Raw genomic sequence first — 23,127 nt, forward strand, 5'->3', positions numbered from 1 at the left:
ATTACTTCTTTCAGTTAATAAAACAGTGCAGGAGGATTAAGGTGTCAGCGGAAGAAGGGATGATGCAAACTTATGACCTGAGACTACAACTTGCAAAGATTTACTCAAATGTTCACTGTAATGCACTACTGCACCAAAAGACTGCCGTGAAAATTGCTCATGGTGTACAAAATAAAATTAAGTTCCAATGTATGTTTTGTAGTCTTAATAACTGCTGGACCACACAGACACCAGAGCAGGATGATGATTGCTGTAGAAATTTGAGCAACTACATAGTGCTGAGCAACTACAAGAGTGGACAAAGTGTTAACCAAAAGAGAAAATGTAATCTCTCACTGTAGCAGATACTAAGAGAGCCAGTGTGGCATAGTGGTTAGAGTGTCAGACTACAGCCTGGCAGACCAGGGTTCGAATCCCCACACAGCCATGAAGCTCACTGGGTGACCTTGGGCCAGTCACTGCCTCTCAGCCTCAGAGGAAGGCAATGGTAAACCACCTCTGAATATCGTTTACCATGAAAGCCCTATTCGTAGGGTTGCCATAAGTCGGGATCGACTTGAAGGCAGTCCATTTCCATTTTTCCATCAGATACTAAATAGGAGTACTGAATGTTAGCAAATGTTTCAAAGGCAGATAGGACTACAGTTCTTTAAGCCCTTTTTGGTTCAGAAGTGGTCATTAAAACTATAGTTTTAAATGTATTCAGAAATAAATTACATGAACAAACCTGCATTAAAATGTGGAAGCTCATAAGATGTATTGAGCTTGACCTCTCAATTGAAAATGTGTTTCCATTACCTTGTGGATACAAAGGAGATGTAAATCCTGAATATGACAACTGTTTGTTAAGTAAAGATAGGGGGTGGAATCCAATTAAACAGTTTAGCTAGCACAAGGAGTTGTAGCTATGAAATGGAACTTCCCCACCTACTCCTCTCCCCATGCAACCCCTACATCTGCTCCAGAGGATTTGGGGAATCCCCAGAATATATTTGGGGGTGGGGAGAGGAGAGGGCAGGGACGTTCCATGCCACAGCTGAAAGTCCTTGCGCTAGCAGAACTGTTTAGTTGAATGGAGTTCATTGCTTACAGCCCGTAGGCCACCGCAGATACATGTAAACGTCATATAAACAACAGAAACAACCCAATACAAACAGCAGAAGTCCTGCTAAAAACACATAAAAGGTTAAAAATTAAAAATAAGACAGAAGTCTATACCAATGGAACCAACAGTATATTTACAGAATTAAGAGGGTAAAGACCCTGGCGGCGGGGACTGTCTTTGGGTTTTAGCTCTAATTTTTGCTGCCGCAAGGGCGAACTTAGCGACTTAGCATAATATAAAAGGGTCATTGCCCACAAGCAGGGTGCAAACCTGTTCAAGGGGAGGCCTATCCTTAATGAGATTACTAATAGAGGATAAGAACTTAGTTCGAGGATCTTTGTAAAGGGGGCAACACAGCAAGTAATGAAAAATATCCTCCACATCACCTGAGTTGCATGGGCAGCAGCAAAGGTGAAATGGGATACGTTTATATCTCCCATCCAGAAGCGCGGAGGGCATTGATTGGAAGCGAAGGGCAGTGAATGCAGTTCTCAACCATGGCGCTTCTAGGAAGGAGAGATAGGACTCCAGTTTGAAGGATGTTTTGTATATTGAATACCAATACGAGAAAGAAGAGTGTGAGGCAGAGACCAGGTCCCATCTTGATGCATAAAAAAGAATTCTGTCCCTCAGCCGAGCCTTTGCTCTGGGGGATACGTATGAGGGGGCAGTTTCAACGCTTATCCCATAAAAAGCTAAAATTAATTTGGTCCTTGCTAGCCAATTTTCTTGCCCAGGATTCTGAAGTTGCTCAAGATAACATTTCTTTGGCAGCCTTGAGTCATCCATGGCCACCAATTTTAGCCAGAAGGAAGCAAGGGCTACATGAGCCAATGCTTCTAAAGAGTGTAGGTCAGTTTCCAGCCTCAAAAGGGCGGACGGCGTCCCTTTTGGAAGGGCCAGGATCCTTCGAATAAAGGCGTTTTGTAGCTTCTCTAGGGATGGGATCCTCACGTAGCCCCAAATCTCGGCACCATAAAGGATAGTTGGAATAAGTTTCTTTTGGAACACCTCGACTGCAGGGGGGACAGCCTTTCCACCTTTAAAATAGAAAAAACGGCACAGCGATTGGATGGAATAGGAAGTTTTTAAATTCATTGCTATGATGTGTGGATTCCAGGATAGAGAAGAAGTAAAAGTGAGGCCCAAATATCTAAACTGGCGTAGTTGGAGAATGGGCTTATCATTTAGTTTCCACACATGCTGTTTGGACTTTTTCCCAAAAACTACCACCACAGTCTTGGAATGATTAATTTTGAGGTGTTCATTATGACAATAGGAACCCAGAGAGGATAACAATCGCCTCATGCCCACCTGTGTGATGGAAATCAATGCTAGGTCGTCAGCATAAAGTAATACTGACAACTTTGTGTTTAAAATTCGAGGGGGGAAGAATTCCGGCCCCGCTAAGACATTAACAATGCCGTTGACATAAAGGTTGAAAAGGAGTGGCGCCAGCAAGCAACCTTGTTGGACACCTCTCCCTGTAGGCACTGCCTCTGTTAGGGCACCACTTGGGCCAACCCTAACCCTAAGGGACGTATTAAAATGGAGTAGTTGTAGGAGGCAGAGGAGGAGGCGGTCGATGTTTGTCCCCGTGAGTTTTTGCCAGAGTCTTGATCGGTCAATCAGATCAAATGCGGAAGAGAAGTCAACGAAGGTCACAAACAGCTCTCTTCTCTTTTGAAGGGCATATTTCTGGATCAAATGCGCAAGAGTAAAGCAATGGTCTAAACTAGACTTGCCCTTTGTAAAGCCCGCCTGTTCCTCTGCAATGCTCTTGTTCTCAAGGGCCCAGAGTTGTAACTTCCCTAACAGGTATTTAGAGTATAGTTTTGCAGCCACATCAATGAGGCTGATAGGCCTGTAATTTTGGGGGTCGGATTTGGAGCCCTTTTTGTGAATTGGGATCACAATGCTGTCAGTCCAACCCTTAGGGATAGAGCCATGCTGGTTTATGAGAGAAAATAGCTTAGCGAAAATGGGTGCCCACCAGTCAGGGGTGGCTTTGAAAAGTTCAGCAGGAATCATATCCTGACCTGGGGCTTTCTTGGAAGGGAGAGAGTTAATTAGTACAAGCACTTCTTCCGGACTCACTGGGGCCCACTCCTTGCATGTCTGGAGGGCCACAGTGACTAAGCTAAGGCGGGTATCTATCAAGGGGTCCCCAGCAAAGATATATGTGAAATGTGCATACCATTGAGAGGGGGTAATTGGATTGTCAATAGGAGAATAGCCCCCTTTGAGCCCTCTCGATATTATGGCCCAAAAGCTAGCCGAATTATGTTCGGCTAGCGCTAGGGTCAGGTCCGACCATTGTTGGTGTACAAACATTGCCTTTTTTTCCCGAAGTAGGTTTTTATAAGCCCTGCGCCAAAAAATGTAAGAGTCAAGATTTTCAGAGGAGTTTACTCTTCTCAGGGTTCTTATGGCGCCAGCAAGGGTTTTTTTTAGTTGTGTGCACTGCCCATCAAACCATCCACATTTCCTCTTAGATGGAGGGTGAGAGGTGGATAGCCGGGGCCTTAATACCTCGATAAAGACCCCATAAAGGTCAAGGGGGTCAGTGGAACTTAAAAAAATGTTCTCGCCAAGCAAGTAAGGCCGGGGAGTGGAGAAAAGTGATCAAATTCTCTTGAAGTCTCCCCTCTCAACGTAGCCTCCTTATGCCAGTAAGGGAAAGGTTTTCTGAGAGGATACCACTGGGGATTGCTGAAGGAATAGGGAGAGAAAAGGAGGAACTTATAGGCATATGATCGCTTTCTGGTCTAGAAAGCACAGTAAAATCCAGAAAATAATATCTTAAAGCAGGGGAAAGAAACATAAAATCGATGACACCCAGTCCTCTAGGCCCGTAAAAAGTATATGAGTCTGCATATGGGTTGTTAGAACTACCATTACAAATTAAAAAATGGTATTTGATCACTACAGCAAAAAGCGAGCAACCCGAAGATGTTAAAACCTCATCTCGTGATGACCTAGGGGGGCAAAATGACAAATCTTCCGGAGCTAAGCCCATTTTCTCCCCAATGGCCAGGTTGTTCGCCCCCAGCCGAGCGTTAAAGTCCCCAGTCATGAGAATAAGGGGATCACATACTGACTCGAATATTTCATTTAAGACCGAGTCTAATTCTGACTTAGCCATGGTCTTTTGCTTATACTTGGCTGGGGGAGCATAAACGTTTATGAGAAACACTTTCAGGTTTGAAGGCCATACCATCTGTATAACCAAGATGTCATTAGTAGCTGGAAATGAGAGCTGGGAGGTACTAAGGTTTAAATCAGAAGAGATCAGAGTGGCTAAGCCACCTACTGATCTTCCCCCCTTAGATGATGGGGTGGCTGGGCTAGAGAAAGACTCATATCCCGGGAGGGTGGGGCAAGCTGTAGAAGTGACCCAAGTTTCTTGAAGACATACTATCTGCGATTGCATGCAGAAATCCCTAAACAAATGGTCTGGCAACTTATTAGCCCAGCCTGCAACATTCCATGAAATAACATTTAAAGACAGGTGATTTGGGGGAAAACGGGGGCTAGATCGTCAGGGAGAAGCTGGACCATTCGAAATTTTCTGGGGCGAGGGCAGATCTTGGGAGACGGTAGGGGAAATACATGAGTCCACTTTACATAGTTGTCTACTAGCATTTGATGTGGGGAATGGAGAAAGAGGTAGCGTTGGCATTGGGCGACATTTTGATGGGGAAGCTAATTCTAAGTCCTCCAAATATCTTAGATCTGACCAAGATGGAGTCGTATGCATTCCCAATATCTCTCCACCGTCTAATGAAGATTTCCCAGGTGGTGGATGATGGATAATTACAGTATGCGTGACCGTGGGCGTTGCTAAGTTACTAGTAGCCTGGGCCAGAGTCCGCCTGTCGACACCTTCTGCACATATTAATTCCCTCAAGGGAAGGGGATTGTGCACGATCAAAAGGTCACTCTTGGGCGAGCAAGGAGTGTCTTGAGGTGGGTGTTGACGAGTTGCTTCACGATTCTCCAGAAGATGAATAGATTGATCTGCAGCCTCTGGCAGGACCTGAAGCTCCATCAGAAGAGGTATAGGGGTTTCAGACTGGAGCATCTTAGATTGTAACCTTTGAGCAAGTGAATGCAATCTCGAAATAATATCCCACTGGGAGGGTGCAGGGAGAAACTCAAAATTCAAAAACAGGTCCCTTTCTTCTTCTATAAAAAAGGAGTTATGGTTCGACAGGTGTCCATCATCGAGGCCAGAGGTGGCCATGCCAAAATCAGGTAAGTGGGGGGGGGTCGGGGGAAGAGATTTCAAAGGACTCATTTGCGGAAGAGAAACCACGGCTTGTGGGCACGCTGTGGAGGCAATCTGCCTTGCAGGGGGTACCGTGGGCAATAGGACAGATCGCTTTGATGAAGTGGCCTGTATCAAATGATCATTTCCCAAATTCGAGGAAGATGACATGAGAGAAATAGGTGGAGCATTGTTATAAAAATGCCTCTCTAGGTAGACTCCCCTGGCAGCCAATATATGCTTATTCAGGTGGATTGAACGCACAACGTCCGGGTTCCTAAGAGTTAACAGGACCCTTGAGTTTGCAGAGGCAACAGGAAGGTATTCAACATAACTAATGTCAGACTCCTTAATCCGTCATGAAGGGATTGCCCGGAGAAGTGCAAAGATTTGTCTCTTTCAGCGGGGTAACGGATCTCTAATGTTAAGGCCAGAACAGTTCAGGAGGACAACTTTGTTAGAGCTGTACCTTAGATTCCATCCAAATTTCTGGGTTTGCGTACCAGAAGTAGTAGAAACTCTCGAAAGATGTACTGGAACTGGCTGAGATGGAGTTAAATGAAGCTCCTTTGAGTGGTTTAAAGTAGAAGAAGTTACTGCAGCTGGGGGGGTCTTCCTCTTGCGACTTTGATTGATGGAGAAGGGGGTCTTGAGATGAAACAGAATTTCTCTGCGTGTTGCTTTCTTTAACTAGCTGGTCCAGAACTTTAAACAGTTTGGAGAAATTCATCTTCTGTGATCTTGGGCGTTTGAAATTCTTGACATTTTTGGGTTTCTTCCCCTGGGGAGCACTTCTGGACTTACAAGGGTGTTTGCTCCGTCTTGTAATGTATGTGGTCTTAACTGGTCAGAGGGAGGCCAAGTTTTGCCCAGCTTCAAGTGGAATGCAGAGTTTTTTAAATTCCTCCATCAGAGTGGTAAGGAGGTTATTTGCTTCCATTATAAAGACCTTGATGCATGAAATTTCCTTCCGGATTAAAATCATGAAGGGGTCTAACTGGACCGGGTCATTAGAAGAAAGCTCATTTCGAGGAGTGTCCAGTAGAGGGGGGTCAGCCCTCCTATGAGAGACATCATGAGTCAGCGAAGCTGACATTGTAGGTCCAGCTTTGTTTACATTGTTGACATTGTAGGTCCAGCTCAGGACTGGCACAAAGCTAATTTGATTGAAGTAGGGCTTCTTCTAATTCCTGGGCCAAAGACCCTGGGGTCTGGAGGTCAGGGGTCCAGAGTAAATTGTCTCCCAGGTCTCTCAAATCAACAGACCAGTCTAGGGCCTCATTTACATCCAAAGGTGGAGTCGGAGTCAAAAGGCCTGCTCCTGTGGGGGGGTTGACTTTCCCCGTTAAGTTGTTCTCTTCCAACTTAGTTGGTGAAAAAGCTATCCCCTGGGTCTGTCTACCCCCATCCTTTCGGTAAAGGTAGGAGGTGATTTTAGTTTGGAAAGTATGGTAAGAAGAGTATATCCTTTAATGGAGAGAGGCCCAGTTCTTTATGCATTTGTCTCGTAAGGACCATACTCAGTTACTTAAACACAGAGAACAAAGGGAACGAACTAGACCAAAGACAGGGCACTTACGTTGTAAATACTCCTTGTATGTCAGCTTGATTACACAGGCAGATCCAAATTAGTCCTCCACTGTTTAGTTGGATACCACCCAGGGTGGGAATCAACCCAAACATTCAGTGTTAATGAACCAGTGTGGTGGTGTGGTTAGAGTGTTGGACTGGGACATGGGGGAGACCAGGATTCAAATTCCCGCCCGGCTATGAAAAAAACTGGGTGACCCTGGGCCAGTCACTGTCTCTCAGCATAACCTACCTCACAGGGTTTATCACAGGATAAAACTGGGAGAAGAGCATGTTTGTATGCAACCTTGTGCTCCTTCAAGAAAAGATGGGATATAAATGTTACTAAATAATTAATTAATGAGTTTTAGTCAGGTGAAATATTTTTAGCCATCTGGCTTGGAGATGGCCGTATCAAGATTCTTGATCTCATCATCTCTCTGAGATTCAGCTACTGCTTTTACCTTTGGAGTGCAGTATAAAAGCAGTGCCATAAGGATATAGTAGTTTGTGCAAGAGGTGTGAACCCATCATTACAGTATAAGAGAGTGGGGAGAGGCTGCCTCTTAGTAAGAATGGAGAACAATTGTCCTATCACATGATCCCAAGCATATGTAGTCAAAAGTAAATCCCTCTGATTTCCAACAGGCTTACTCCTTTGTAAGTCTGTTTAGGGCTGTAGCAGCTCTACTCTGTAAAGTTGTCAATCAAGTTATGGATAAATGAGGCTGGCATCTTGATCCCAAAATGCATTTATTTGCAAGTGAATTCTGCTGATTTCTGTGAAATTTACTTCGAAGTAAGTGTGTTTAGGATTACAGCCAAAGCTGGATAAGACTAGAAAGAGGGCTGCACTCACCCTGAGTAAAAATAAAGAGTTTTACCAGTGATGTGCCAAAACAAAAGTGTATAATTAAATACTGCATATTCAGCATGTAATAAAAATTAATCAGCACTGGGATATGTACAAATGTTTTCTGCATTAGGATTTCGGGCAAGTTAATTTTATTTTATAGAGGCAGGAAGGTCAAAAAATAAAATACCAATATATTTGGGATTATTCCTTATTAAGGTTGCCAGATGTCTTCCTTAAAAGGATATCCTTAATTTGAAAACACCATCTCAGAGTACCTCTCCACATCTGCCTGAACCACTTGGGTGATGCATTTCAAATACTTTTAAGATCCCACATCAAATGACAACTGAAAATGGTAGCAGGGAATCTAGACAGCTCTGTTAACCAACTGCACAACAACCAGAATGTTACATTTACAGCGGGGGGGGGGCACCACAACTCCATTTGTGCTTCAAGAGGAATAAGGTATCCTGCAACTCCTCCTATCCAACATGTCAAAGCTGCTGCAGTAGTAAAATACAGATTCCAGAACACAGAAGTCAAAGGACTAAGACGTCAATTCCTATTACACAGCAATTCCACACTGTATCCCTTTATGGAAATGTTGATCTAACAAAGCAAGGGATCCAGGCAACATGAAGGAAGTTAAATCAAATGTGCATGGTAATGACAATTTGAAGAAATTTAACACACACAAAGGATTTGATGTTGCAAAGATTTTGGCACGTGTTTAGGTTTCCTCTCCTACACAATCTCATTGAAGTACTGCAGGAAGAAATTCAAAAGTATGCCAAAGCCTGTTGAAGAACACACATACTTCATTGCTTTCTAGCCACTCAAGAAAAACCCTTGCCTCATAATGGACTACACATTGGAAAAATCTGTGCAGTGTACTAGTCAAGAGAGCAGATAAAATACTTTATTGTCAGAAATTTGAACAGAAAATCTTTTGCTACTCTAGAATTACCTCCATTATCTTTGGATCCTCTGGTATTAGGTTGAAATGGATACTGAATCTCTCTGCAAGGGCTTCAACTATTTACAAACTATACCAATACACAGCAGATTAGCCTTTCAATCTCCTGTTATCTAAAAGAATTATATCCTCAATCTATTCGCTATGTAGCCTCAAGATGGCTACTGAACTCATAAGATACATGCTAACAGGTAGAGGCTTCATACAGTATTTCTTTTTCTTAAAGTGTGGAAGATTTAGTGGAGAAATTAATTTTCGGTTCCTTCCTCTTCATACAGGTGCGCTTACCTGTCAAATGGATGTTTCCGGAAAGCTTATTTGAAGGGATCTATACAATTAAGAGTGATGTCTGGTCTTTTGGAATCTTACTGTGGGAAATTTTCTCTCTTGGTATGTTCTGGATTATGTTGCCTAGTTCAGGAATAAGTGGATCCCCCACTGGGGATGGGGGAGAAATATGATTCAGTTTGATTGCATTTTCAAGGCAAACCTACCTAATTTGCACTCGCCAAAACCATCCATCCATCCTTCAAAATACGCAATTCTCCAAATTTTGCTAAGCAGTTCTCTGGACTGGTAATGTGAATAAAAATGCATAAAATGTAAAGAGTGCAGAAAAATGCATAGATTAGGGCAGCCTTTCCCAACTAGTGGGCCACCAGATGTTGTTGGACCACAATTCCTGACCATTGGCAATGCTGGCTGAGGCTGATGGGAGTTGTGGTCCAACAACATCTGGTGGCCCACTGGTTGTGAAAGGCTGTATTGGGGAAAATAGCATGCAAAATACATTTTATTGGGGGAAATTGCTTTGTACAGATTTGTATGTTAGGCAAAATTGTATTTTAACAAGTGTATATTAGGAGAAAATTGCACTAGAATTCTGATGAATTTTCATGAGAACTTTTTTTTAAAAAATGCAAACTGATATGCAAATATAGAGAACTGAATTTAAGATTGGAAAAACGAGAAACTGAGAGAAACCAAAACGGGCAAATTTGCCGATCCCTACCTGCAACAAAACGCTGTAGTATATTTCCAGCTAGGGTTGCCAGGCTCAGGGCCTGAGTCTGATCCTGTATCTTTAGGAGAAGAGAAAGTCAGCCAAGTGCAGGTGTCCTTGCAACCCTGTAATAGGAAAAACCACAAGGTGGAATTCTCCATTCCACCTGCACAACTTTTAAAGATACAGAAGACCTCTTGGTTGCCAGGCCCAGCCTCCAAGAGGTCTTTTGTATCTTTAAAAGCTGTGCAGGGGGAAGGGAGAATTCCACCTTGTAGTTTTTCCCATTACAGGGTTGCAAGAACATCTGCACTTGGCTAACTTTCTCTTCTCTTAAAGATACAGCATAAGTCTCAGGGATTGAACCTGGCAACCCTATTTTCAGCCCCTGTTCACAGCGCCAGCCAGCCTGAAGGTCTAGCCTTGTACCATTGTCTGGGGCTAGCAGGAGTGGGTGGGTTCAGAAGTGAAGAAAGGGGAAAGGACACTGTTTGCCTTCTTCCATCCCTCTGGGAACATTCCCCATTAGTGCAGGAGGGAGAGTTTTTCCAAGCTCATTGTGCGCACACACCTCAGTACTGTAAGGCCCCATCTGTAGTGAAATATGTCTTTACATAAGAACATAAGAAGAGCCTGCTGGATCAGGCCAGTGGCCCATCTAGTCCAGCATCCTGTTCTCACAGTGGCCAACCAGGTGCCTGGGGGAAGCCCGCAAGCAGGACCCGAGTGCAAGAACACTCTCCCCTCTTGAGGCTTCTGGCAACTGGTTTTCAGAAGGATACTGCCTCTGACTAGGGTGGCACAGCACAGCCATCACGGCTAGCAGCCATTGATAGCCCTGTCCTCCATGAATTGGTCTAATTTTCTTTTAAAGCCATCCAAGCTGGTGGCCATTACTGCATTTTGTGGGAGCAAATTCCATAGTTTAACTATGCGCTGAGTAAAGAAGTACTTCCTTTTGTCTGTCCTGAATCTTCCAACATTCAGCTTCTTTGAATGTCCACAAGTTCTAGTATTATGAGAGAGGGAGAAGTTTTCTCTATCCACTTTCTCAATGCCATGCATAATTTTATACACTTCTATCATGTCTCCTCTGACCCGCCTTTTCTCTAAACTAAAAAGACCCAAATGCTGCAACCTTTCCTCGTAAGGGAATCGCTCCATCCCCTTGACCATTCTGGTTGCCCTCTTCTGAACCTTTTCCAACTCTATAATATCCTTTTTGAGATGAGGCGACCAGAACTGTACACAGTATTCCAAATGCGGCCGCACCATAGATTTATACAACGGCATTATGATATCGGCTGTGTTATTTTCAATACCTTTCCTAATTATCCCTAGCATGGAATTTGCCTTTTTTACAGCTGCCGCACACTGGGTCGACATTTTCATCGTGCTGTCCACTACAACCCCGAGGTCTCTCTCCTGGTCGGTCACCGCCAGTTCAGACCCCATGAGCGTATATGTGAAATTAAAGTTTTTTGCTCCAATATGCATAATTTTACACTTGTTTATATTGAATTGCATTTGCCATTTTTCCGCCCATTCACTCAGTTTGGAGAGGTCTTTTTGGAGCTCTTCGCAATCCCTTTTTGTTTTAACAACCCTGAACAATTTAGTGTCATTAGCAAACTTGGCCACTTCACTGCTCACTCCCTGAGACTGATCCTGTATCTTTAGGAGAAAAGATACAGAATACCTCTTGGTTGCCAGGCCCAGCCTCCAAGAGGTCTTTTGTATCTTTAAAAGTTGTGCAGGGGGGAGGGAGAATTCCACCTGGTGGTGTTTCCCATTACAGGGTTGCAAGAACACCTGCACTTGGCTGACTTTCTTTTCTTCTAAAGATACAGGATCAGTCTCAGAGATTGAACCTGGCAACCCTACACTGAAATCAATAAGCATGCAAATGATTGAACCTGCCCTCCTCCTCCCCTCCCCTCCTCCCTGTTTCCATCCCTCCTCCCCTTCCTCTTCCCCCTCCCCTTCCTCTTCCCCCTCTTCTCTCTCCTCTCCGCTCCTCCCTTCTCCACTCCAGCCCTCTCTTCCTCTTCCTTCTCCTCCTCCCCTGCAGTCAGTTTCACCTATTTTAAGCATGATTGGAGTAATCCCATCGAACTCAATAATCATGTAAATGATCAATCCATTCTTAGCAAACTTGCACAGGATCCCATTTCTTACCTCCTGGATTAAAAAGCAGAGAAATTCACTAATAGGCCAAAAAAAACCCCAAACCCTTGCAGTTTGAGAATGTACCTATAGCCAACACATATTTGAAAAGTGGGGAAATTGGGCAGCTAGAGTGTATGCACCAGGGGAATACGAGACCTGACCTCCTCTCCGAGATGCATGTGACCAAATTCTTCCAAGCTACAGAGGAAGTGGATTGGACTATGAAAGACCAACCCAAATCGTGTTTGCATTTTTACAAATTTGTAGGGCAGTACAATATCTCAGAGAGATACTATCCTTAATTTACAAGTTTATAAACCAGTGGGATTTTATTACAAAATAAAATACCAGTGGGATTTTATTACAAAAATTCATTCAGGATTCTGAACATTTTCAAAGTAGTGCTAGGTTTCCTGAAATAACTAATATCATCACATATTAAAATGTATTAAAATGTATGCATTACAGTATTACTTTACTGAAATAAATGTGTGCTTTACAAATGTATGTTAAAAATGTTATTTGTATGATGCAAATATGTCATTTTGTTTTCACACACCCCAGTGAAAATTTATCCTTAAAAAATTGCCGTGTGCTTCCTCCTTGCTCAGGCAACCTAGTCCTCAAATGGCATGTACACATGCACAAAGAATGTGTTTTTGTGGACTTGTGAGGGGGGAAAAACATTTATTACACATGAAAATGAAAAATAATGCTATGAAATTCATTGTCCTCCACACATTACTCACATAAATCAACTTATCTTTTAACTAGTTATTACTCTCTTAAGTAACTGAACTAGAAGAGGGGTAAATCTCTGTCCCGTCCCTCCAAGCCCCTACCACTCCCCCCCGCAGATGCCCCTTTCAGCCTGAACCTTAGCTGATCCAGGATGGAGGACTTATGCCAGCATATCTCTGGTTGAGTTGGGATGAGGGACCTCGGCTGCGTAGGAGATCTGCCTGCTCCACATGTAGCTCATCCCAGTGGATCGTGGGTTTAGATTGCTTCCTTATTTTATTTATTAAAAAATTTATATGCTGCTTTAGTTCAAAGCAGTTTACAACAACAAAAATACAATTTAAAACCAACAATATATTATTAGCAGAATTCAATATAGAAAACAATATTGCAATATTGTCAACCAAAAGCCTGAAGGAAGAGGTGAGACATATGCATCTTGGGAACGGGCTGCAGCTCTGTGGAAGAACAAATGCTTTGCATGCAGAATGTTCCAGAATGAATTTCCAGGCTGGGAAAGACTCCCATCTGGAACCGTGGAAAACCACTGCAAGCCAGTGTAGACAGTACCAAGCCAGATGAAACAATGGGCTCAGTATAAGGTAGGCTTGTATATTATTTTCCCTTCTTAAAAAGCCCTGAAGAAATAGCTGTCTTCAGTACTTCAAAAAGGAAGTTCTGCAGATATAGGACAATTGCTGTAATTCACTATCTGAACCTGCTGCAAAGATGGCACAGTCAGTAAATCCTGCCGACTAGACTTCAGATGGTGCATGAGTTCATAAGGCAAGTATGGGGAACATGTGGCCCTTTAGAAGTTGAGGGCTGAAGGAAGTTCAGTGTTCAGTTACATCTAAAGGGACACAGGTTCCCCATTGCTGTCATAAGGAAAGAGGTGGACCTTAACGTATGAGTGTTCCAGGACACACAAGGTTTTCAAAAAATTAAAACCTGATCAGCTTAAAACCTTTCAAACTGGCAACTAGTACAGCTGGCACAAAAGAATTTAACAGACATGCATATATCTACAAAGAAGTGTGACTATGCATCTATATGAACAAAATATCATTAAATAGCTTCATATTCATGTATTTAGTTTAGCTCAAGTGAGCTACAAAGGAAAAACAAAAAGCTCACTTTGTTCCTTTACTCTACATGGTATTTAGGCTGCAATCCTGGGTACACAGCTGAAAGTAATGGGCAGCTCCACACATTGGCCACAGCGGGATGTTCATATCCCAGCATAATAAACCAAGGTATGAACAAGCCTAATGGCCCCACGTGCAGCCACTTTGTTCCTTCCTTCACATGAACAAACAAACCATTAAGCCTTCAATTAACTATAGTTTCCCATTTCATCCAAATCAATGGCTTCTGAACAAGGCAGGATATGAAGCTTGTTTCCAGGTTCAGACACAACAGGAAACTACAGTTAACCCATTTCCCAGTACACTTAAAGGGAGGAATGGTGTCCACATGCAGAAACCTCATTCATCTCAAGATACGATTGTCCGAACTTGGCCATTAATTGCTGCAAGAAATACCAGTGTTAACAAAGGGTTCCTGCAGCAAACACACAGCACACACAGATGCATCTTTAAAGCCCCATGTACACATCTGGGAATCCTAGTCCCATCACTTTCATTATGTGTTTACACACTTTCAACACATATATTTACCTTTGTTTTTAATGATTATGGCTTTACATAGCCTCGTTTTTAATTGGCTTATGGGTTTTAATTGTGTTTTATCTATAATTTATTTGTACACCGCTTAGAGAGCCTTTTGATCAGTTTATATACATTTCCTAAATAAATAAATAAAATAACACAAAATATGTGACATTCACACATTAACAAGGATATATCCTAAATTCCATTGAGATCAGAGAGACCACAATGGTTTGACCAGGAGGACACATGTTTTTGATTACTAAGTTCCACTGATGCCATATTAAGTATTTATGCTCAGGTATTTACTTCAATAGAAATAAAGTACGGCACAAGGTATGTGCATGTGTATGCGTATTTGAGAAAGGGGGGGTAAAGAAAAAAGAATTATGACTAAATATTATTTAAAAAACAGCATTTTTAATGACAGGCAGACCTTGTTTAAGGCCAAGGAGAAAAAAAGCCCAAACAGGCATGTGATTACCAAAGCAAAACTGATATAGTTTACATTAGGGGCTCATACACACAATGATTTACTGTGTATATGGTGCTAATCAGATCTCCTTTAAATCTGCATGGTTCACATGACATTACCGGCAAACAAAAACTATTATGCAGTCTTCCCACTGTAAATCTGTACTAACCCAATCTGCTAATAATACAAAAAGGGGAGAAGAAAGTCTCCACTCCGTTTCTCTAGTGGTTGCAGATGCTTTGCTCTGATACTTTTAGGTGAGTGTATCAATCACTCCCCTCTCCACGCCCACTATCTCTCCCTCCCTTCTTTCACTTTGTTTCGTGTGGGCTGACAAGCAACTTCCAGTTGCTCTCCTCCATTCTGCTGCCCTTTTATATGTTGCTGAAAATGGTGCCTTTATTTTATTTTCCCCCTAACTTGTGCACAAAAGTGTTAACACTGCCCAAACAAAGATTTGTATTTCAGCTGTATGTGCCAGTGTTGATGCCCACTCCTGAACCACACCAGCTAAATTCATTCCCTGGCTACATAGTTCCTCTCTATAAGTGTGCTCTCAGGCAATCATTTTAAACAATTCCCAATTTGCAAAAACAAATGACTTCGTAAAAACTTTGCAGCAACAATGGCAACAGAAACTTTAAACCCAACAACTTTATTGCTATTCAAAAGCATGAACAGGCCTTTAAAAGCAGGGAAAGTTAGCTTATTACTCCAAACAACTCCAAATATGTTGTGTGTGCAATTCTCCTTGATAGAAACAAGCACTCTTGAATACTGTATTTTAAAAAGTATAATAGTAGCATCCTGCCAAATAGATGAGTCACCAGAAAAGAGTAGCTAAATATCCCCTAAGGGGTACCATGGGGAATACTGCTTATTTTGCCATAAAATGTAAAATGTTCTCTAGCGGTTAAGATTTGGACCAAGGAGCCAAGAATATGCCATCTACTCATTCCAACACAGACCTGAACCGCTGAGTGCCTCTACTTCCTGTTGTGTAACATGGATGCAAGCTATTTTAGCTCTCCTCCAAACGACCGTGTAAGCAGCACCCTGAGTTACAGAGTTTTGAACATTTGTACTCTGTAGCACTAAAGGGATTGGGGCACAATGCAATTACCTTTTGTGCCAGGCAGTGAAGAAAAACCAAGGGAAAGCAAAGGGACCACACACCAACTCAGCCAATACGGAATGGTAAGTTATAAAGTTAACGGAAGATTTTCATTTCTGTGTACTGTATAAGGAGAGAATGTTTCTCCCACTATATCCAAGTAGCTTTTCAACCCTAATAATCCAGTGGTACACAGACCAAGCCCCAATGGCTTTCAGTGTAGATGCTGCTGATCAACCAACAGTCAAATCAGTTTCAACTCAACACCTCCCCAGATTAAACTCACAATCACGTATGTGATTGTATAAAAACTGAAGTGGGTCAGCTTTATATCTTTGCAGAGTAAGAATGTCATGACCCTGGGATTAGATTTCCCTTCTGCAGAGGATGAGATTGGGGACTCTAGAGTCAGAGGGGAACTGCTTGCAGGACTAGCCACAGAAGCACATCCACAAGATGAGACCAGTGCCCCTCCGGCATGAGAAGGTCACATTGCCGTCCTCTGCCTCTGAGGACATCACAGAAACACAGTATAACCAGATCCTCCCTCACCCCATTGGAGTAAAAGATTGCTGGAGCAGCACTGAAGAAGCACTTTCAGTAAGCTTCACCTTCAGGCAGAGCTTAAAATTGAGACAGAGCTGCTCTCCAACATCAGGCTCAGGCTGCCTTATGAGCATTGGACCATCCAAAGTGGGAGGCTGAGCCAGAGTGGACAGAAGGCAAAAGGGCTGGAAACAATCTTGGTGGTTAGGCACAGCAGAATGGAACATAAGTGGACAGATAAAATAAAGATAATTGGGATGATGGATCCAAAGCACTGCAAGTGGATTGTACTGTAAATCATTTGGGAGAATGTTATGTAGCTAATTATCTTTTGTATGCTGCGTTGGGAGAGTTTTGCCCTAAAAGGCAGCATATATGCACTGTAAGTAAATAAAGTTTCAAAAATGAGGTTATTAAGAAAATGTTGAGGTAGTATGTTAATGTGGGCTTGTTTGTTTGGGACTGCTTCCCACACCCACCACTTTGGAAGAGGCAAGAGAGATTTTTTGGAAAAAATGTCCACACATTCACTAACTCCAGTACAGTTGTTAAAACCTGGATGGTGTCGTACTCTGAAAGCAATTGTGTTCATTTGTCCAAATTGTCACTGCTTAAATGGAGAACAAATCTAGACAGTACAGATGCATCAGAAGCCTAGATCTGCCATACAGATCCCTCTGTCATTCTGAATGCAATGGTTTATAATTAGAAAATCTTGGACAAAAAAACCTGAGAACATGTAATTATTTTTGCTACCAATATAGGCATTGAGAGAGTGGCTTACACAGACAAAAAGGAAGTATAAATCTGTTTTGCTGCACTGTGATGAATAACTGTTGAAAAGGCTTTGACAGACGTGATGAAAAAAATTCTGCTTCCTTTTAAAATAGATGGTACAAATATCTTCCAATGGACAATGTTCTCAATTCAATGCCAAACCCCATCTATCTGAGTAGGACCTGTGGCACTTCTCAGCTACCGTACACTGAGAGAGCCTTCCAGTGTTAAGATGAAAACGGTTTTGATTCCCACCATTTTTAACAGTGCTTCCCTTCTGTCATTCAGCTTTTGCCGTTCTCTAGTGCAGAAATAAATCCATGACAGTCTACAACTCTTGTGAAGAACTTTTGGGTACTTTCCCATCCTACAAGAAGCAAGAAAATTCTGTTCAAGGGTGTACAGGAAGCAGTACAGTACTGCTGTTGCTCCTTCTGCATAATATACTTTTAGAGCAATAAATGCACAGTTGTTTACTGCACAGTGTCCAGCAGTCTTCTGTAGCGGCTGCCCTTCTGTTATAGGCATACGGAATTTCCCAGCAGTGAATGAACCATGTTTTGTACCTAGGAAAAATGTTATACACACTACTCCTCAAACAGCTAATTCACTGGTACTCTGGTTACCATGTGTAAATACCACTGTGCAACTGTCATTAGTGATGGCTGCCAACTTGGATGGCCTTAAAAGAAGATTAGAAACAAATTCATAAGGATAAGGCACAGCTACTACTTATGATTGGGTTGGTCCACAGGTGCAGAACTGTACCGGGTATGATGCTTGTGGGGACAAACTATTGCTAGCATATGCCGCCTTCTTTGCAGGATTTGCACTGGCTGCCAATCTGCTACTGAGCTACATTCAAGATTTTGATACCAACATATAAGGCCCTATATAACTCAGGACTAGGTTACTTAACAGATTGACTTATCCCATAGATATCCAGTAAGTCATTGTATTATGCAGGAAAGTTTCTCCTTCAAGTTCCTAAAGTATCAGAAGCCCATTCCACAGTAATTCAGAGCAGGGCTGCCCTGTTGAGATATGACAAGTGCTCACTATCTGTACTTTCAAGAAACAGCTGAAGACATTTTTTGTCCTGATGAGCTTTCTCAGTGGGATGAAAAGGTCTCTGCCTTAGGTGTTCATTTTGTATTGCATTTAAGCCTATCTTTAGTTGTTCTTTCTCTTTTTAAAATTATTTTAGCTGTTTTCATGGCATATTTATAAAGCACCTTGATATGCATGTCAAAGGTGACAAATTAATAAATAATTATAATGATATATGTATCAGAGGCAGCAGGCCTCTGAATAACAGCTGCTGGGGATTATGAACAGGAGAGGCCTACTGCCTTCATGGCTATGGGAAGCCCACAAGAAGGCCATTTAGGTGGCCACTGTGAGAAGAGGATGCTGAACTAGATGGGCCTTTGGATTGATCCAGAAGGGCTTTTCTTCTGTCATGGGTAAAGGTCCAGGATTTCATCTTTGATGAGTGACACAACTTTCTTCCCTTCCAAATAATTTTTTTGCTTTGGAGAATAGCATGTGCCATAGGTGGCTGTGCATTTACCTTTTGTGCAAACCCAATGCTGAAGTCCTCATCCAGTGCTAATTTAGAAAAGGTTTGAAGGGCACATAAGCTTCTACACCCTTTCCACTGCCCTTACTGCTCCATCCTTTCAGGATTTTTTAATGACATTCTGGATGAGTGTTCCTCCACAGCACAAAGCCAGATTAGAGTGCTATTTAGCCCATTTACAAAAAAAGAGAGCAAACAGCAGAAAAACCATTCCCTTCACACCACCATCCATATTACTGTCACAGCAAGGTTGCCATCCCATATGAGCACAGAATAACATTCTTCAGGCCCTGGATCAGGATTTATGGGGACATCATGCTAAACATGCATGGAAATTTGAACACAGTCCTTTTGATTCTACAGAAAGGCCTAACTTGGGCCACAACAGAGAACGCAATCCTATGACCATAAAAGAGTTGAAAGAGTTGTTTCTGGTGCTGGGAAAATTGGATAGCAGCTTGCACCAGTCCTGCTAACCACCCATCTCTCTCTTGAGAGTCAGGGGTAGCCAACATGGTGTCCTTCAGATGGTACTGGACTACAATTCCTGTCATACAAGGCTATGCTGACTGGAACTCATCGGGGGCTGTAGTCCAACAACGAAAGGGTACCATGGTAGCTACCCTTGGATAACCTAACACTTTTTTTGTGACCTGCTGGACTGATCCTGAAGAGTCATAGACCCTTGTAGACCAGCCTTATAAATGAGCCCACAAAAGTTACTAACCTGCTTATGGACAGAACTGAACTGCAAACTGAAGGCTAACTTTATTCACTAAGTCTGTGCAATGAGGAGGGCCACTACCAACCCTGACACTGCCAGACACATCACTACCATGGCTGGACACTAGGAAGGAAGTGGCAGATGAAGAGTTGAGCAGCCAGCCCCAATTCTGGTAGCACCTTTCAATAATGTCTTCTTGCCTAGGGCTCCCAAGCAAATGCTGAAATCAGGTGCGGGGAACCTTTGGTCCTCCAGTTGTTGCTGAACAACAACTCCCATCAGCCCCAGCAAACATGGCCAATGGCCAGTTATTGTTCAGCAACATCTGGAGGGCCAAAGGTTCTCCAAATGTAGCTTAAATACAAGATTGTTATAGATCAACTCACTTGAGTTATTCTGTAGTTTCAGAACAACCTTTGGGCTGAGGAATACTTGCAACACTTTCAGGTGGAGGCTAATAGTGCTCAAATAGGAATGGGGGCAGAATGGGATGAAGTGGAGGAAAACAAGCAGTATACATGCTACATACTAAGACTAGGAGAGCTGAGCAAAGGATCAACATTAGGTACAGTCTTTCAAGTTTGTAAAACTATGCACAACTACTTGAGGTAGTCCCAAAGCTGATAACAGAAGCACAAGGAGTGCTGCAGATCCAAATTAAGTGAGCACTGGCACATGCACAAAACAAATTGCAGTGCAGCTTGTGGAGTTCTGCATCTGGATCACAGAGTAGTCCTTAAGCTTCAACAGCACAACAGTCCCCTACCAACACACTGTATTTTGTGGTAACTAAATCACATAATCCAAACGGAAGGGAAAAAAGAGGAAACCAGAGTCAGAAATACTAAAATACTTAATGTGACAAAAAATTGCACCACATTAAGATGCTTCTGTTCCTTCAAATGACTAAAGATATCAGGAGGACACAGTGATAAAAGTATGACACTTCACAGATTAACTATGAACATAGTCACTATTACTTAATTTGCAGGTAATCAAACCAACAGAATAGCAAAACTGATCCCTGCATTTCTGTAAAGTGCTAAAACTCAAGAAAAAGAAACTATTCTTAATTTCCATCAGTAAACAGTTGCCATGAACAGGAAAAGATAAATAGTGTTGAAAAGAAGGTAAATCTATGGCTCCCAGTTCTTCATAGTTTCACTTGCAATTAACTCCCATTGGCTTCAATTAGTAGCTTCCAAGTATAGTTGTAGAGTTAAATCTATGTGCAGTTCAGTTGTTAATGCTGCAATTACGGGGCATGGAAACCATACTTCCTATCCAAAGTGAAACTAATCTTTATTTCCCATGCAAATATTAATATTGCTAAAACACTGCAAAGCAAATCTGTTAGCACATCTTACTTAGATATTCATGATATACATTTCTGACCCCAATGACTTCAGCTGAGTTATTTTGCTACAAAACAAGACCAAAGACACTGGATCATTTATATCTCAATAGGGCACAATTATTGCTGCCCCAATTGAACAGATCACAACTTAATTTTTAAGCAGACACTGATGTTTGAACCTGTGATTATTTAGGGTTTAAGCTAGGATTACACAGAAATATAGTTATTCTATTGTATAAAACATGTTTTGAATGTGTGTGCCAAAGATGATTTTGCCATGGTAAAATGGAAACAATTAGCAAACAATCAGTAAATAATACAAGGTAAAATATCATATCAAATCAAATTCATGTATCCTAGGCTACAATCTTATTTAGGATTAACCCCCAGTAAACTTATTTCTGTAACATGTAGGATGGGCTGCTTGAGAAGATTTTAATAAATAATTTTTTAGTGCCCTGTCCTTCTGAAGAAGAAAGTTCTCCTACAAACTTTTGCTTTTGGAGGAACCTGTGTGCAAGCTTGAAAGTTAAAGGAACTTCACCACACTAAGCTGGTCCATGTATATATAGTACATTCCAGCATTAAGAAGGTAGCATTAAAAATTAAGTATGTGTAAGTCGTAATCAACTTGAAAGCATATAACAAACCGCAGTTTATAATAATAAAATGGTTGTTATTATGAGGGGATTTCTTTGTTTTTCAAAGTTACTGCATATAACTGGGAATATGAACCTCATTATAATTCACCCTTTAAAAAAACAGACATGGCAAAAAAACAACATATTAAAAAGTTAAACAGTTAATTTTTGTGTGTATGCGTTTCAAACAAGAATATTATTTTGCACATAAACAGCCTACCCAAACTGCTTCTCAAAACAAAGTAGAAAGTACACCATATCCATACCAGCTACAAATAAGGTTTCAGCCAACCTTTATACCTCTGCATTAAAAAAAAGTTACAGGAGGAAGTAAAGCATTTCCAGTTCCCTATAATAAAATCACTTATTGAGCTACTGTTCCTTAAAGATCGCAGAATCAAACCAGACTTTTTTTCCTCTTCCAAACAAAAAACAAACAAAAATCTGTATGCATTTTCTTCTCCCTTTCAACGCTCTGCAGAGGAGAAATAGTGCAAGCAGAGAGGTCTGACGATTCTGCAAAGAAATTGAGGCGCTTGGGGAGACATTTCTAAGGAGGATGGAACGATCCTCTCGTCTCTCTCTCTCTCACTCACACACACACAGACGGACTTTACTGCAACTTGGTTGGTTCAGCAAAAGCCATCTACTCCGAGAACCGCCCATCACCACCTGGGCACAGGGGTGCTGTTCTGTCTACCCCCGAGTACTGAGGTCGTTTCCCGGGTGCCAAAGTTGAGAGTTCGAATCCGGCGCAGGGAAAAAGGCTGCCCACCGCCGTCCCGTGCTTTGTCAGGTTGCTACTGCTGCTGCCGCTTCTCAGCCACCTGCCCAATGTGCCCACTTCACCTCCCTCTCCAGGCTCCCCTTACCTCGCAGAGACAGCAGCGCAGCCAAAGGGGCCACCCAAAGCCCCCAGCTCGATGAGCCCTTGCAAGTCATGCCGGGCACGGAGAGGAGCGGCGAGGGAACTTCGGGCAGCGGCGGGCGGCGCTTCCGCGGCAGCTCGCCTCTGGCCGCTGAAGCCCACCCCGGGGCGCCAGGTGCTAGCTCCGTAGCCCGGCGAAGCGGAGCTCCAAGCCGGGGCGGCTCCCGCTGCAGCAGCGAGCCGGGGCGGCTCCTCCCGCTGCAGCAGCTGCTGCTGTCCCGGGACCGCCCGCTCGCTCGCACCGCCCGCTCCCCGGGAGGCTGTGGCGCTCCAGAGCCCCGGCAGCCCGGGGACGCAGCGAGGCTCCGAGCCGGCCCGAGAGCGCAGCCTGGCGGCCCCACCGGATTCCTACGACGGCAGAGGAACAGCAGCAGCCTGCCTTTGGCCGCGGCACACACACTAGCCGCTGCCACCCCCGCCAGCCTGGCTCGTGCTGCCCCGGGTGGGGTTAGGGGAAGAGGGCTGGCCCGTTTTGTCTTGCAGGAGCTGAGCGAGACACAACAAACGTCAGGCTGGACTCGTTTGTTGCTGATTTTCTCGAGCGCCTCAGAAAAAAGGCGGGCTACTTTAGCCGCTGCCCCTGCTCTGTGCATACGGTCGCAAAGTTCAAACGCATCCTTCCCC

General features: G+C 42.9%; 1 protein-coding gene across 1 annotated transcript in view; it reads right to left on the reverse strand.

Moving 5' to 3' along the window:
- IGSF11 (immunoglobulin superfamily member 11) overlaps positions 1-22,745 on the reverse strand; it is a 300,570-nt gene extending 277,825 nt beyond the window's left edge. The window contains exon 1 of the mRNA XM_061629549.1: positions 22,448-22,745. Coding sequence (XP_061485533.1) covers positions 22,448-22,517 — 70 coding nt within the window. The 5' untranslated portion in view covers positions 22,518-22,745. The remainder of the gene's footprint in view (positions 1-22,447) is intronic.
- Between the last annotated feature and the right edge of the window lie 382 nt (positions 22,746-23,127).

This window comes from Rhineura floridana, chromosome 5 (genome assembly GCF_030035675.1).
Source record: "Rhineura floridana isolate rRhiFlo1 chromosome 5, rRhiFlo1.hap2, whole genome shotgun sequence".
Lineage (NCBI taxonomy): Eukaryota > Metazoa > Chordata > Lepidosauria > Squamata > Rhineuridae > Rhineura > Rhineura floridana.